Source organism: Callorhinus ursinus, unplaced genomic scaffold (genome assembly GCF_003265705.2).
Source record: "Callorhinus ursinus isolate GAN/ISIS: 27379988/994484 unplaced genomic scaffold, GSC_fseal_2.0 scaffold35, whole genome shotgun sequence".
NCBI lineage: Eukaryota > Metazoa > Chordata > Mammalia > Carnivora > Otariidae > Callorhinus > Callorhinus ursinus.
Genome location: NW_027397097.1, coordinates 7,309,915 through 7,327,272, shown reverse-complemented (window position 1 = coordinate 7,327,272; position 17,358 = coordinate 7,309,915). Strand labels below are relative to the sequence as shown.

Here is a 17,358-nt window from a genome sequence, read left to right as displayed (position 1 = left end):
GAGGAAAGAAAGAAAGAAAGAAAGAAAGAAAGAAAGAAAGAAAGAAAGAAAGAAAGAAAGAAGAAAGAAAGAAAGAAAGAAAGAAAGAAAGAAAGAAAGAGAGAGAGAGAGAGAGAGAGAGAGAGAGAAAGAAAGAAAGAAAGAAAGAAAGAAAGAAAGAAAGAAAGAAAGAAAGAAAGAAAGAAAGAAAGAAAGAAAGAAAAGGTTTTACTGGTAAAAAGCAACTGCTCTTTAACTGAAGGGGAATGGGAGGAGAGAGAGCATATATTTCCTTCTCAGGAACCCACCACAATCACCCATCCCTGCTGGGGCCACCCCTCACGTACTTAAGATAGCCACGTCCCCACCCCCACACCAGGCTTTCTGGAAGGGTGGGCACCAGCCTAACACAAGGAGTCTCAAGTCTTGTAGGGGGAGTACGCCCGGGTGAGGATGCTGAGAAGAGCAAAAGCCCATTCCAAGCGGTTGCAACCTCTTGGCCCCCCAGTTTGTGCCCTATCTTAGCCCCACCCCTCCTTTCAGTTATACCGGTGCACTGTCGCCCAGCCCAGGTTGGAGCTGCGGACCCCACGAAAGGCCGGTGAGCTTCATTGTATTGGGGGAGAGGGAGGGATCACCTCCAAACACAACTGATGACGGAGGTGGAAGCCCAGAGAGGGGCATCTACTCGCCCAAGGTCACACAGCGAGGCCCAAGATGCACCTAGACCTCCCTTCTCCCAGCCCCAAACTCTCAGAGCCATTCGCGCGTGCCCAGGGCTCTCGAACCGCCAGGGTGCAGACACTCGCTCCCCATAACCTGCATACACGCCCCCAGCCCCCTTACCTCTGGGACCCCGGTGGCCCCGGCCTCAGAGCCGGCTTCTGGGCGGGGCGCTCAGGCCTGGCAGGACTAGGCTAGGCCAGGCTAGGTCAGGGCGAGTCCTCTGCTCCCCCTGGAGTGGGGACACCCTCCGCCAGGTCCCAGCCGGCAGGGATGCTGCTTTCACTGCAAAGTACAAACTCCCCACCCAGCTCTGCACAAGCTTGCACCCAGGGATCCCGAGTCAGCCGCGCTGCCGCTGGGCTGCCGGGCTGCGGGACGATGCGTGGGGAGGGGCGAGGTGCGGGAACGGGGAGGAGTCGGAGCGGGGGCCACCCCGCGAACCGCCACTCAGGCTGCGTCCCCTTTAAGACCAGCCGGTCTGAGCTCCGGCCCGGGCGAGGCGGGGAGCTGGAGGGCTCGCTACAATGCCTCCTGGGAGATGGAGTTTGCGCTCGGCGTGCCGTGCCGCAAAGAACCCATAGAGAACTACAAGTCCCGGAGAGCTGCGCGCGGCTCCCGCACCGCCCCGCCCCTGGGCTGGGCTCCGGCCCTCCTCCCCCCCTTGCAAAGCTGCGCTGGCCGCCCGTGGAGGGGAGGCTGCAGAGCGAGGGCAGGAGGTGGGTGCGGCGCGGCCGGGGACGCGGGGCTCAGAGACAGCCGGTGAGGGGATGCGAGCCCACCTGGCAACTGTCCTACTGTGAGAGGTCATCTTACCTACCCTAGCCTCGCCATTCTCATCTGTGCAATGGGGATGGCAACGCTAGAGGCTGCGGGGGAGGGGGCGATTATTGGGGAGAGGGGGCGGAGCTGGTGGAAGGAGTCTGGATGGATGGGGAAGGTTGGAAAAGCCCGGATAAAGAGGGTCGAGACTGTGGGAGGAGTCTAGTGGGTGGGGCAAGGAGGGGCGGAGTCTCTAGGTGAGGAGGAACACTCGGGTGAGGTCGGAGAAACGGGTGGCCCTGGCTGGGGAGTGAGTGCTGAGAAAGCCGATAAGGCAAGCCTCGGTTAGACTGGTTGGAATGGGCCAAAAAGCACTGGAGAAGGTGGGGCAGAGACACAAAGATGAAAAGGATCCTTCACAGCCTTGGAAAGCCCAGGGTCGGCCACGCGCTGATATGGTTTGGGTACCGGGTTCCCTGAGTGGGCAAACACCCGTGAATGCACAGAACACCTTCCCTCCCTTGTGATAGAAATAAAGAGCCCATCCCTTGAACTCAGTGCGTCACACACATGATCTCATTCAACTCTCATACACTGTAGAGGCATCGCCGTATCTGTTTACAGGAGTAAAGTAATCTGGAGTGGATGGCAGGAAGAAACAAAAGTTTAGATGTCTTGCCCTATGCAGGTTGTGTGACAGGACCAGCTTCAACCCTTCTGAGTGCCAACCTGTAAGGCAACCCTCCTATTGATGTTGTGAGGGTGTAATGAGATACATTTGAATTGTATAAATTATCATGGTTGTGAGAAGCAGGAAGGCCATAAGGAAGAGAGTGGTTGAAATAGAGTGCTTGTGCCTGAGGAAAACCACAACATGAAATCTGAGCGTAAGCTGAGAGGGTGAAGGAAAATTCTGGAAGGGGGTGGGGGATGGTAGTGGTGGTTGGGAGTGTGCACCAGGTAAGAGAATACTCTGCTGTGGCCAATGGGCAAGTCAGGTTGCCAGGTGAAGTGGCTTCCCTCCTTCAGCTGGGCAGCTCACTGCAGGGTCCGCGTCACCTGAGTGCAGACGGCACCTTTTCCCACTGCAGTGTGGGTTATGGCGTAATGGAGCTGCCTGTGGGCTTCGTAGAGATATGAACTGGGCAATACAGGACTGAAGATACAGCTGTTGGGTGTGGGGAGGCCAGGAAGGGAAGGTGAGGGGCAGTGCTCCCATACAGTCCCCAAGCTGTGAGCCAGTTTTTATCCTGGTGGATTGTGGGGGCGGGGAGGAGTCTCATCTGGTTTTCCTGGGAGACACATTACTCATTCTGAGTATTGTCACCGTTGAAATTTACCCAGCCATATTCAATCTGTCTCCTACACGGTGGGAATTCCTACATTCACTTCCACGTGGTCACCTGGGCCTTGCCTTAGATTCCAAATTGAAACTTAAAGTGTTCTAAAATAAAAATGTTTTAAAATGCAGGAAATGGTCATAACCCCCCCCCCCCCCCCATGGTAGATGTCAGTCTGGGGTGAGGAAAATGGATCTGACTAAGCAGGGGAAGAAATTTCTTCCCCTTCTCCTACTCTGCCCGCTTCAGGGGATACAGAGAGGGGAGATCCCAGCCCCAACTGGATGGTCAGGCACCCATCTACTCAGGCAAAGCAGGCTTTGGTAAAGGATGGAAAATAAAATGCCCTGGAGATGGAGAGAAGGAAGGAAGGAAGGAATTCCAGCTGAAGGGCCTGGCAGATGAATGGGATTTTCCTTCAGAGTGCAGGCAGAAGGGATGGCAGGTACCAAATTGCAGAGATAGGAGAGGGCCTGGCATGGTTGGTCTCTAAAGTAGGGAGAGTAATAGTATCTACTTCATTTATGGAATCAACAGACATAAAGTGCCCAGCATAGGGATAACTGCTCCTAAATGTCAGCCATTATCATTACTGCTGTAGATACAGTCACCATCAACCGGGTAGTTGGCCCAGGCCCACACAGCTAGTACAGGCCCAGGTGATGCCAAAGCCCCTCCACAACATTTCTGAGGCCCAGAATGGGCCCCTCTTTGTGACTGTTCTCGGTGAGCTGTAACAGGAGTTTCTTTCTTGCTGTAGTAGCAGAGACTCTGGGTTTCGGGAGGAGGCGAGGGAAGCAAGGCCTGAACAGCCATCTTGTCCCAGCCTGGGTCCCAGCACAGAGACAGGCAGGCCTCGTGCTGTGCTTTCTGTGAGTGGTGGTTCTGTGCAGAGATACCACGCAGGTTTAACTTCTATCTCCACCACCAACTGTGGGCTCCTTTAGCTTCGCCACCTCATCCTCCACAGCACAGCAGTTCGTGGAGAGGAGAATGACCAGATTATAATGCTTCTTGGGAGTAGTAATAACAAACCTGTTTGTTGAACCTGGCTATTTATTGGGGCCGGGCCCTCTGACTGGAATTTTACATCTGTCGTCCTATGAGGGAAGCATTCTTTTCTTCTCCCTTTCGAAATAAAAATATTTTTAGAACTTTCAAGGCTGCAGAAAATTTTAAAGGGTGGCTTTTCACCTAGCTACACCAATTCACCCTTTGTTGACTTTGCTTTTATCCACACAAACACACCTTTTTGCTGAACCGTTTAAAAGTTACAGATGTCTTGACACCTGTCCCCTAAATTCTTCAGCATGTATCCTCATTACAGAATTCTCTGACATGACCATAATACCATTCTCATACCTAAGAAAATTTGAAAGAAGTCAATATTAACTAATAACCAGTGGATATTCAAATTTCTCCAACTGCCGAAAAATAGGTAGTTTTTTTTACAAGATGTAGTCAAGATTCATGCGTCGTATTTAGTTATATCTCTTTAAGCGTCTCATTTAACCTAGAAAGAGCCTCCTCAACCTGTGTTAAATTTGGGTTTGAGTATTTTATCAATGATCAGATTCAGGATTTTTTTTTTCTTTCTCACAGTGCTGTATACTTATTGCATCACATCAGGAAGTATATGATATCAGGGTCCTACTGTCCATGAATGCTAAATTTGATTGTTGGTTAAGGACACGACCACCTGATTTCCCTATCTCTGTACTTTTTCCCACTGTAACTAGTCTTTGGAGTGATTCTTTGAGAAGGTCGAAATTGTGTGTTCCCTATACCTTTCACTACATCCATTGATGATCCTTGCCCGAATTGCAACATTGAGGGTTGCAAAATGGTGATTTTTCTAATTATGCCATTCTTTCTGTTTATCACTGGTATTCTTTGTTAGAGAGTAATTCTTTCCTCTGTGTATGTGTCTTTCTCACTCCCCCTGTCTTTTTTTCTTCTTGGAGTGACATAGACTCATGTTTTTTTTTTATTTTTTTTTTTAAATTCAGTGTGTAATATAGCCCATTATCATCATTAATCTTTTTTGGTACTCAAATTATTCCAGATTTGGCCAAGGAGAGTCCCTTCAAGCCAGCTCCTGTGTTGTGTTTGAATTGAGATATAAATCACACATTTGATATATGTATATATTGTGAAATGATTACCATGATGAGTTTAGTTACCATCCACCACAACACGTAGTCATAAAAATAGTTTTTTTTCTTTTGATGAGAACTTTTAAGATCTCCTGGGTTCTTCTGACAGGATCTCATTAACCTTTGATTGCTTCTTTGCTATCTGGCAAGAGTTGTTCCAGGCTCACCTTGCACTTTTTCTGTCAAAGTCCTGGAATCATCAATTTCCCCCAGGAATCCCTGGTTTCTTTTTGTAGGATTTAACATTTAGAAACTAAGATCGGGGGCCAGGTGTGTTCATTGCTACTGGACTATCATTTCTAGGCTCTTTGAGCAGAGCTAAGAAATGATGAATGGGTGAATGGGCAGGTATAGAAATAATTATCAGTAGATTTACTATTGTTGCATCTGGTCCTCACTATGTAGAAGGAATAGATTGCATGGCAAGTAGTGTCATTATGGAAGCTCTGTGGGCAGTAATGTAGGAAATTGCACAGAAAGCCCATACCTCTTCCAGGACTCCATGAGTATACAGACTATTGGCTCAAACCTCTGTGGCTGGGTTCAGTCTCTTGCTCAAGACCCAGATTAGAGAAGAACCCAGGCTGCCTCCAAAGGACTGGTTCTCTGAGGAATGTCCAAGCCCAGAACCTCCTCTCAGTCATGACTCAGAAATCAAGAATGTATAGGAAGCCCTGGGCCAGGGATTTATTTTCCCTGCGTTGGTGAAATAAAAATAATGTGATATGTCCTGCCAGGGTCCCAGAGTTATTGTTTTAAGGATCAATGTATATATATATATATATTTTAATTGCTAATCAGTCTTTTCAACACATATATTACAAAGTTCCTTCTTTTTTTTTATTGTTTTAATACCACGGTTTGAAATGTCATTGCTTTATAGTCCTATTTAATGCATTACTAGTAGTTACTAGTTATCTAATGTTTAAGGTAATTATTCTTTTTCAAATATTCTTTCAGGTTATCACTCATCAAATTTATCAAAGTAAGATTGTAATTTTCTTTTCACTTAAATTCAAATAATTAACATATAATGTATTATTGGTTTCAGAGGTAGAGGTCTGTGATTCATCAGTTGTATATAACACCCAGGGTTCATCACATCACATGCCCTCCTTAATGCCCATCACCCAGTTACCCCATCCCCCACCCCTCCAGCAACCCTCAGTTTAAGAGTCTCTTACGGTTTGTCTCCCTCTCTGATTTCGTCTTGTTTTATTTTTTCCTCTCTTCCCCTATGATCCTCTGTTTTGTTTCTTAAATTACACGTATCAGTGAAATCATATGATAATTGTCTTTCTCTGATTAACTTATTTCACTTAGCATAATACCCTCTAGTTCCATCCATGTAGTTGCAAATGGCAAGATTTCAATTTTTTTTAAAGATTTTATTTATTTGAGAGAGAAAGTGTGCCCAAGTAGGCAGAGCAGCAGACAGAGGGAGAGGGAGAAGCTGGCTTCCCACTGAGCAGAGAGCCCGACATGGGGCTCGATCCCAGGACCCTGGGATCATGACCTGAGCCGAAGGCAGGTGCTTAACCAACTGAGCCACCCAGGCGCCCCAAGATTTCATTTTTTTGATGACTGAGTAGTATTCCATTGTGTGTGTGTGTGTGTGTGTGTGTGTGTGTGTGTGTGTACACACACACCACATCTTCTTTATCCATTCATCTGTTAATGGACATCTTGGCTCTTTCCACAGTTTGGCTATTGTGGACATTGCTGCTATAAACATTGGGGTGCACGTACCCCTTCGGATCCCTACATTTGTATCTTTGGGGTAAATACCCAGTAGTGCAATTGCTCAGCGGGGAGTCTGCTTCTCCCTCTCCCCCTGCTTGTATTCTCTCTATTTCTCTCTCTCTCAAATAAATAAATCTCTATTTTCAACTTTTTTAGGAAACTCCATACTGTTTTCCAGAGTAGTTGTTAATCTTTTTTTTTTAATCCTTTGGAAAAAATACTATTGGGGTTTGGATAAGGATAACATAACAACTGTAGTTACTTTTAGAACAACTTTAAGATAGTTCACCTCCAAAGTATTACAGGTGTCTATTCAAATCCTATTTATGCTCCTTAATAAAATATTATGGCTTGTATTACTGGAGGGGGCGCAGGCTTTGGAGAGAGACCTCATTTGGAATTCTAGCTCTGCTGCCTCCAGCTGTGTGATCTTAAAAAGCTACCTTCACTACTCTGTGCTTCAGTTTTATAACCCTAACAATTGGGATGATACTCATACCTACCTCACAGCATCAGTCTGGTATTTTAATGAAACAATCTATAGGAAAATGCCTCACATAGCTCTGGGCATGTGCTCGTTTCTCAGGAAATGTTGATTCTCTATGCCCTGGTCTTTATGTAGGTCAGAATCAAATTGAGATGGCAGGTGTAAGAGCACCTGGTAAGAGGTAGGGGGGGTCACAAGTGCCAGATCTCTCCAATGGTCTTTGTTCATAGCACAGACTTTGCCTAGGATCCTGGCTTTGCCACTGTTTGGGGCAAGTTCCTCCATCTTAGAACCTGAAGTTCTCATCTGTAAAGTTGGAGATAATACTTTCCTTGAAGGAGCATTATGGGGCTTAAAGGAGCTAGTATGTGTAACATACTAGTGTAGGTGTGATACAGAGCAGGTACTTAGCGAGCATTAGTTGTGTCCTCCGTGAGCACTGCAAGGACAGGTGGGTGCCAGGACAGAGTTGTATTTTGTTTTTGTTTTTGTTTTTTAAGATTTATTTATTTATTTGAGAGAGAGAATACAAGCAGGGGGAGAGGGAGAAGCAGACTCCCCGCTGAGCTGGAAGTCTGATGTGGGGCTCTATCCCAGGACCTGGAGATCATGACCTGAGCTGAAGGCTGACGCTTCAACCATCTGAGCCACCTAGGCGCCCCCAGGACAGAGTTTTAAAGTAGGACTCTAATGTGTTGGCTGCCCTTCCTTACAGGACATCTGCTTTCAAACAATTACATTTTCTATGGCACAGAAAGGTAGAGGTTGCACCTGGGTGATTTTCAGGCCCCAGACTGGAATTGCCCTTTACATGGGACCAGGCTGGGCCTCAGGAACCCCTCTCATTTGGGCCACAGACCCATTTCAGGGAGGACAGAATTCCAGCAGCAACTCCAAGTCCCCAGGCCTCCTGGCCTTCCCAACCCAGTCAGATGGTCTGACAATCAGCAGGGCATAATTTCCTGGTTTGACACCATTCGTTTTCTCCAAGAGGGAAATAGGGCTGATTTTCTTGGTTCTTTTCAAGTCGAGAGGCAGACTTGGAAAGTCTCCTGCTTCAGAAAAAATTACTCATTCAGAAGCAGTGGTGTGATTTCTTTTATCTGTTTCCTGGTTCAGTTTGCATTCTCATCCATCTTTTTTTTTTTTTAAGATTTTATTTATTTATTTGAGAGAGCGAGAGAGAGCACAAGCGGGGGGTAGGGGCAGAGGGAGAAGGAGAAGCAGGCTCCCCGCTGAGCCGGAAGCCCGATGCAGGGCTCGGTCCCAGGACCCTGAGACCATGACCTGAGCTGAAGGCAGATGCTTAACCCACTGAGCCACCCAGGTGCCCCTCTCATCCATCTCTTCTAATCTGGCTTTGAAAAACCTGGCTTTTGTGTTCCCATGTTTGGTCATTAGACATCGTCTGCTGCTGTTGAAATAAAAGGGCTTGGGCCTCTTAGTGGGCTTGCCCTGTGTCAGCCATGGAGGCGCCCTGGGCCATCCTTGGGTCCTCTCCCCACGTCCTTCGATGGGAGTGGGCAGAGGGCAGGCTGGCAGCGGACTAGCCATCCGAGACCACCTACTGACTGGGCTGAACTGAGAACAAGGGAGTGGGCGTCTCTCACTCACGTTGAGACCTGGTGACGGGGAGGAGGAATGATCAGAGGTGTTGGACCCACACAGAACTGGATTCGGATCCCAGGTCCTCCACTGACTCTTAAACTTTCTGAACCTCGGTTTCCTCATCTGTCAAATGGAGGTAATAATAGTGTCTTATCTCATAGGGTGCTTGTGAAGACATCGAATGAGAGAATGCATGTCCAGCATTTAGCACAATAGTATCATCTGTACTTTTCTATATATTTTTATTACAAGTAAATAAAATGCTACCAAGTGTTACATGAAGCTCCTCACATAGTCAGAGCAGGAGGTGTGCGCTCAGTAAGTGGTACCTAGCTTGCCAAGCAAGCTGCAGGGCAGTGTTTGTAAGGCTGCTTTGGAGATTCGCAAACTTGTTTGAAGCTATTACAGCCTTTTGTCACTATTACAGCTCTTTGCAGCCTGAGTGGGCCGAAGATGGGCTCTCCGCTAGCTGGCTGTGTGTCCTGAGCAAGTCACCAGTCTCTCTCAGTCCCACTTTCCTACTTGCCAAATGGAAAATGATGCTTACTTTTAGGGCTGCTATAAGAATTTTTTAAAGCTGGTGAGTGTAAAGGCCTTGAATGTAGTAAAACACTCGGTAAATGTTCATTCCTTCCCTGTCTCAGCCCCTCCCTGCTGCCCGCCCCCCCATCCCCATATCACCAGCACCCACTGTGTGCTAGGCAGTGCCCCTGCAGGGACATGAGATGTGTCATTGCTCTCAAGGAGATCACAACCTAGGCAGTGGTTTTCAAAAATATTTTTTATCACGACCCCCAGCATGAAGATATACTTTACTTTATATCACGATCCAGTTCATACACCAACAAACTGAAACAAAAGTTTCCCAACAATATATGTAGCTGGTCACAACCCACTGTATTGATTTCATGACGTAAATATGCTCTTGATTCTTTTTCCAGTTTATGAATTCATTTACATATAGTAAAATTCACCCTTTTGAGGTCTACAGTGACATGAATTTTTAGAACCTTTAACAGTCACTTGACTATGCCCATATCAAGACCTAGACTGTTTCCATCACTCCAAAATATTCCCTCTTGCCTCTTTGTAGCCAGTTTCTTCCCCAATCCAGGCCCGAGCAATCACAGCTCTGATTTCTGTCTCTATAGTCTTGCCTTTTTCAGAATGTTATGTAAATAGGATCACCTACCATGTAACCTTTTGAGGCTGGCTTCTTTTACTTCACGAAACTTCTGAGACTCCTCAGTTGCGGTATATGTCAGGAGGTAGTCCCTTAGTATTGCTGAGACATTCCATCATATGGTTGTACCACGGTCTACCACTTCCATTTCCAGGTTTGGGCAATTATGAGTAAAGCTGCTAGAATTACCCAGGGACAGGTTTTGCATGGATGTACGTCTTCATTTCTCTGGGCACATAACTAGGAGTGGGATTGCTGGGTCATGTGGAAACCGAATGCCAAACTGGCTTCCACAGTGGTTGTACCACGTCACCTTTTCACCAGCAACACGTGCGTGTCCATTGCTCTGTGAAGTCAGCAGCATTCGGTGTTGTCAGATTTTTTACTGTAGCCATTTTAATAGGTATACAATGGTATCTAATTGTGGTTTTAATTTTCGTGTCCCTCATGACTATTGCTTTTGAACATTTTTCATGTGATTATTTGTCTATATGTCTTCTTTGGTGAAGTATTTGTTCAGATCGTCTGCCCATTTTTTTCATTGGGTTGTGTGTTTTCTTCTGAGTTTTGAGAGTTCTTTATATATTCTGGTTAACAGTCCTTTATTAGATCTGTGTTCTGCAAATATTTTCTCCCAGTTTGTCTTATTTTCATTTTCTTAACAGTGTCTTTTGAAATGAAATTTTTCCTTTGGATGAAGTCTCGTTTGTCATTTTTTTTTTAATGGTTTGTGCCTTTTGGGTCCCAGTCAAGAAATCTTTGCCTAACCCAAAGTCACAAAGGTTTTCTCCTGGAAGTTTCAAAGTTTTCTAAAGATTTTACATTTAGGCCTATGATCTGTTTGGAGTTAATTTTTCCTACATGGTCCAAGATACAGGTTGAGGTTCTTTTTTTGCATGTGGATGTCCAGTGATCTGCATCTTGATAAAGCCAGGGAGGAGGGCCATGATCATAACATGATGGATTGGTGGGCACTGCTGGGGGACTGTGCAAAGGGCCAGCAAGCCCCAAGAGGAGAGCTATTAAACTAGTTGAGATCTGGGGACAGCCTTACAGAGGCAGTGACTCATAGGTGGAGCCTTAAAGGTTGACAGCAGAGAAGGTGGTGTATGGAGAGCAAAGGCAGGGCAGGTGACAGTGTGAGGATGTGCGCAGGGGTGTCTGGAGTGCCTGAGCATAGAGTGGGGGAGGGGCTGGAGGTGAGCTTGGAAGGGGAAGGTGGTGTGGGCAGTCAGTAGTGCTTCACGAAGACCAAAATGGAAGGTGGACAGAAAGAAGGCAGGGCACCAAATGAGGATGGAAGGAAAGTGGCGGTGTGGTCAGAGCTCTGGGAGTAGCTTTAGGGATGGGTTTGAGGAGACAGAGTGAGAAAATTTTTAGGGATGAGGAGTCAGAGCTGCCTCCCAGGTCTTGGGCTCAGGCAGTTGGGTGGCCGGGAAGAGTTTACTGTGGGTCTGGCGAAGAGGAATTCTGTGTTAGGCCTTCTGGTACCCATGGGACATCCAGGTGGAGATGTCCAGGAGACCGCTGAGGGCACCCAGGGGGCTGTAGCTCAGTGAGGATGGTTCATACCCACCTGACCACAAAGCCGAGTCACGAAGCTTCTCAGCACCCTCTTCACGTGTAATTGTGCCTTCTACCCTGGGGCCTGTGGATGTGTGATGGTGGATGCAGTGGCGCTGCCCCTAGAAAATAGGCTCTTGAAGGAGCTCTGTGACTTGTGGGCATGGGGAGAATACCACAGAGAGCACCCTAGACTGGGGGCAGGGGAGGTCAGGAAACCTGGCATCTAAGCATCAGCTGGCGCAGCCCTCTCCCCAGATGACGACAGGAAACCGCACGGCTGGGGGGCAGATGCAGGACGGCAGGCGCTCTGCTGCTTTTGCAAGCAGAGAAAGAGGAGTTTGGGTACCCAGCCAAGAGCCCCCAGATATGCCCTGTGGCTCCTGTCTCCCCACCCCCAGTGCTCTGCGCTCTTAGCACTAATGTACAGAGGAGATGCGGGGTCTGTGGCCCACAGAACCATCAGGAAAGACAGCCCAGCCTCTCTGATGCCCGAGTCTGCTCTTTCCATGGAACTGAGCCACTTCACAGAGCCTGGGCCTTAAATCAAGGAGAAAGAGAGACTGAAAATTAAAATATGCAAATTACCTTCTAGAAAGAAAGAGAGATTCTGGACTGAGGAAGGGGGTGGCCCTGGCTCCTGGGTCCATCTCCTGCCTGGGCCCTCTGGAGAGAGAACTGACAAGACTTGGCTCCGAGCCAAAGCACCCCCCCCCCAGCTGCAGGTCTCCACACAGCAGGCACCCCTCCCTCAGCCGCTCGCCCCACTCCTTCTGTTGGACTTCCCCACTGTCTCGCAGCCCATCTGCTCCAGGCTCCTGCTGCCGATTTTGCAACTTCATGGCTTGTTTCTCTTCAGACACTCCAAATGGTTAATGCCTTTCTGCAATATAAAGGCGCCCCACGAGATGGGGATGGAATCATGAAGCAACCCCCCCAGACAGTTAGGTGGGGCAGCTCTGTCCACCAGCATGGCCGCCATCTTCTGGCAAGAATCTCCATCCTCTGGAGTAAAGGGGTCTTGGTGCAGCCAGCCTCAGAAGGCAGGCATGGTGAGGGTGAGAAGTGCTCTGCCCTGCTCACTTTGGGGGAAGTCCTGCCTCAGACCCCTGTTTTCCCATCTGGACAGTAAGCATGCCAGGATTCATTCCTGACCTACTCCCATTCCATCCCCCTTGTCACTGCACCCGCACTACCTCTTGTCTGGATGTCCTCTCCAGCTGGGCTCTTCTCGAGGGCAGCAGGGGCCATTTCTTCTCTGTGCCCCTCGGGCCCAGCATCACGGAAGGATTGCTTAATCTGTTCCACAGGTGGGATCATGTGGGAAGCTGAGAGGGGACATCCCCTGCTTTCTAGAACCTTAAAGAAAACTTAGACTCCAAGACTTCAGGTTGAAGGAGACTCACCAGCCTTAGATGCTGGAAGCTTTGTTAAAGATCTGGTAAAGGGTGCTCAGTGCAGAGCCCCATATTTGCACTGAAACGTAAAGGTTTCAGAGGAGACTAAGGTGTCATCGTGATGGGAAAGGGCAGGCCACCAGGAGCCAAGAGCATCTTCATAGCAAGGTTACAGGAGGATGAGAGTCCAAGAAAGGGTGTCAGAGTCCAGAGAGCTGAGTGGCCTATTGTAAGCCTGGGAGATAGATGGAAATGGCACTAATCATGGCTAGTCATTATAATGCACTGGGATAGAAAATAAGGCGGCCTCATTGGTACAGCAGTAGGAGTGCTGGGCTTAAAGATGTAAATCTCAGAGCATTTGCTAGGTACTTAGAAGGTACCAGTGTTTGGCTAGTAAGCATTTACATATTTTTCTCTCACATATAAAGGGACCTGGGTTTGAATCCTGGCATGGCCCTTCACGTCTCTCAGCGTGGGGAGTGAATCCTGGCAGTGTTCCTCATCTGCACAATAGGGATGGATGGTGGTATTATCTGTGTCAAAAGATGTATGACCGTTATATAAACAAATGTGTGTACAAGCAGGTAACAAAGCATCCAGTCCAAGCACATTTTCTTTCATTCCTTAGAACAGTGGTTCTAAACTGAACATTTAGAATCACCAAGGGTGCTTTTAGACAAATACCAATGCTGGGATATTAAAGACCAATTACAACAATCTCTGGAGGGTAGGTCCCATGCTTTGTTTTTTCTTTTTCTTTTTTCTTTTTTAGTGAACCTAATATGCTTTAGATAGTGTGGCAATTATCAACCATCCATTTGTTCATCAAGTATTAATTCATTCCAACCTCTAGGACTGCAGGCTTGATCTACAATAAGGAGTTGAGAACTATGCATACATGGAAGTTAGGGACTGAATGTTTGCGTCCCCCCAAGCTCCTATGTTGAAATCCTCATCTCCAGTGTGATGGTATGAGGAGGTAGGACCTTTGGGAGGTGATTAGGCTGTAAGGGTTGAGCCCTCATGAACAGGATCAGTGCCTTTATAAGAGAGACTCCAGAGAGCTCTCTTGCCCCTTCTCTTACATGAGGACACGGCAATAAGATGGTCGTTCCCAGACACCACATCTGCCTACACCTTAATCTTGGGCTTTCCAGCCTCCAGAACTGTGAGAGATAAATGCTTAAGCCAACTGGTCTACGGTATTCTTTTATACCAGCCCCAACAGACTAAGAGCCCAGATAGGGTTGGGTAATTTCTCACTTTTCTCCCTGCCCAGGACTACTTTCCAGCACCCTAGCCTCCTGCCATGTCAGACCCCATCACACTGAACGTCGGTGGGAAGCTCTACACGACCTCACTGGCAACCTTGACCAGCTTCCCTGACTCCATGCTGGGCGCCATGTTCAGTGGGAAGATGCCCACCAAGAGGGACAGCCAGGGTAACTGCTTCATCGACCGTGATGGCAAAGTGTTCCGCTACATCCTCAACTTCCTGCGGACCTCCCACTTGGACTTGCCGGAGGACTTCCAGGAGATGGGCCTGCTCCGAAGGGAGGCTGACTTCTACCAGGTGCAGCCCCTGATTGCAGCACTGCAGGAGAAGGAGGTGGAGCTCTCCAAGGCTGAGAAGAATGCCATGCTCAACATTACGCTGAACCAGCGTGTACAGACAGTCCACTTCACCGTGCGGGAGGCACCTCAGATCTACAGCCTCTCCTCCTCCAGCATGGAGGTCTTCAACGCCAACATCTTCAGTACATCTTGCCTCTTCCTCAAGCTCCTGGGCTCCAAGCTCTTCTACTGCTCCAATGGCCATCTCTCCTCCATCACCAGCCACCTGCAGGACCCCAACCACCTGACTCTGGACTGGGTGGCCAATGTGGAGGGCCTGCCAGAGGAGGAGTACACCAAGCAGAACCTCAAGAGGCTCTGGGTGGTGCCAGCCAACAAGCAGATCAACAGCTTCCAGGTCTTTGTGGAAGAGGTGCTGAAAATCGCTCTGAGTGACGGCTTCTGCATTGATTCTTCTCACCCACACGCTGTGGATTTTATGAACAATAAGATTATTCGATTAATACGGTACAGGTAAAAGGACCCCAGCAGCACTGGAGGGGGGTGCTCCCAAGAAGCTCCACATCAGCCAAGATCTTGGAAAGTGCCTCGCCAGTGGTGGGAGGCAGGGCGCTACACTAATCTGTATTAATCGGGTAGCAGGACTTGATTCCCCCCACAATGCAGTCTCCCTATAGGAATCCATGTGTCCTCTCAGCGGAGCCACCTTTTTCCTTGCCACTTTGAGCTAGAGATGGGCTGTTTGTCGCTGTTTGTCATGACAAGCAAAGTGTCTGCCGGTGTGTCCGAAAGGCTACAGGAGGGCTTGCTGGCTACAGAGGAATGGCGGGTTCTTCACAGGCACCAGCCCTCTCTGTACCACCAGGCAGTGCCTCCCCGAGCCTTCTGAGAAAGGAGGCCCCCTTCAGTTCCCCAGGACATAAAGTCACCAGAGAGTCCCACCTCGCCTGCTCCTCTGTCCCGAGGATGTGCCCGGAACCTTGGACTTGTTCGCCCAGGGGCAGCCGTGTTTGGCCGGCTTGGATGTGCAGTAGGATTTCAGAGCTGCGTTTTTGGCCCCTGCTGTGGCGGGGAGAGATTTGAGCTGTGGCATGGCCTAGAGGGGTGAGTGTCCAGGCAGGGTTCACAAGATGGCGATATCCCTCTTAACTGGGCCAAATGTAGACATTTGGGGATTTCTCACTTCAGAAATGAGCCGCTGTCCCTGTGAAGATTTTGAAGTATCTGGAGCCAGTGCAATGAAAGGCATTTCATAATGTGGACTGCTATGTGACTTTTGTATTCCTTTCCCACAAGAATTTGAAGTATCATCGAAACAGGTCATTTTAAATAATATTGTGGACTCTCAGGGTTGGAAAATAATCCAATGGTTGCATCGTCCGCCCCGGCCCGCAGCACACCCCAGCCCATTTGGGGCTGAGTGCCTCCCCCCACCAGTGATCACATATCCCTGCTTGCATACTTGCAGCAACGGGAAGTTCATCATGCCCGGGGCAGTCCCTGCCATGGTTGGCCAGTGCTGGCTGTTAAAAAGCCCTTCCTTACATTGAACCAAAATCTATCCTTTGACTCCCATTTTCTAGTCTTGGTTCTAGACCCTCCTTCTCACCCAAATGTGTATTTTCTCTTTCAAAATAGTCACCCTTATTAAGAAGCCAGACACTTATCTTAACAATATTATTACTTGGCATCAGAATTCCCCCTGGGATTTGTCTTCAGAACCAAGGTCAGCCACCGGCCATCCCTTGTAAGTCAGCCCCATTTTGTGATAGTTTTGTTTGTCACCCCCATTCCACCCACCTTCTCACCAGCCATGGCTCCGCATAGCTTTTGACCACCTCCTGTTGGAGGATGATTTACCACCCCAGAAAAGTGTTGCCAGAGGAAGGAGACCAGGGGCTCACAGGGCACTGTGTAGCAAGGAGCCCAGGAGTGGGCTGAAACATAGCCCTGCTCTAGGAGGAAGTGTCCAGCCCCTACAACACTGCTCTGTAAGAAGTAGCCTTCCCTTGTGGTACTGTTTCTGGTCATAACCAGCCCGTGGACCTTGTTGGGGGAAGGTCTAGGGCAAGACACACCAAGCCACCACTCCCCAGGAGGTGATGAACAGTGCAGGCCTCAAAACTGCCCATTATGATTCATCCCTGGAGTGTGGCCTTAGAAGTCCCACAATCTTCCCCATTGGGCAGGGGCCCTCAGACAAAACCAGGGAAGCCTAGTCACACAGTCCCCCACAGGAGATGGGCTGAGGAAGTGGCTTCCCGTAGTTACACCCTGGGACTAGGGAGCCAGTATGGTGGGCCATGGGCAAGGCCATCTCTGTTAGGGAATAAAGGTCTTTTCCCCCTACAGTGGGACCCAGGAGCCTCTGACAGCGGTCTCAGGCCACTAGGCCAATGGTACTCGAGAAGGTCACTCAGGAGAACCTGGGTCAGAACAGACAGCAGAAGCTGTGACCACAACAAAACAGTTTAAGGAAGAAATCTTGTAAATCACCGCTTGCCCTTTCTTCCTCCATAAAAAGTCCCTCTCTCCATCTTTTCGGTGCTTCTTAATTCACGCAGCTTGACGTTATAGAAAGTAAAGGATCTGTGAAGCCACTAATGTGCTGTGTGACTTTGTGCAAGTCACTCACCGCACTGAGCCACCTCCATTTCTTTGTCTGTGAAATGGGCATAACAGTAATACGTTACCCTACCTACCTCACAGGGCTGTTGTGAGGATCAAACGAAATAATGTATGTGAGAATACATTCTACATGATAAATGGTGTTGCTCTTTTGTGTCTGCTTATAAAGGGAAAGAAAACCCTGGCCTTGGAAACAAGCTGACCTGAATCT

General features: G+C 48.4%; 1 protein-coding gene across 2 annotated transcripts; it reads left to right on the top strand.

The window, feature by feature from the left end:
- The first annotated feature begins 1,359 nt into the window (after positions 1-1,359).
- KCTD21 (potassium channel tetramerization domain containing 21) lies at positions 1,360-17,285 on the top strand. Of its 2 annotated transcripts, none has more exons than XM_025848440.2 (2): positions 1,360-1,421; positions 14,224-17,285. In XM_025848440.2, exon 2 carries the CDS (start codon positions 14,254-14,256, stop codon positions 15,034-15,036), a length of 783 nt encoding a protein of 260 aa, XP_025704225.1. In that variant the 5' UTR covers positions 1,360-1,421; positions 14,224-14,253; the 3' UTR covers positions 15,037-17,285. The 2 variants fall into 2 exon arrangements, with proteins under 2 accessions (XP_025704225.1, XP_073735879.1); XM_073879778.1 differs by having other exon boundaries at positions 1,373-1,464.
- The last annotated feature ends 73 nt before the right edge of the window (positions 17,286-17,358 follow it).

What these genes read in the sequence shown, in the direction of transcription:
- KCTD21 (XM_025848440.2), top strand. Translation starts at nt 14,254, where the DNA reads ATGTCAGACCCCATCACACTGAACGTCGGTGGGAAGCTCTACACGACC.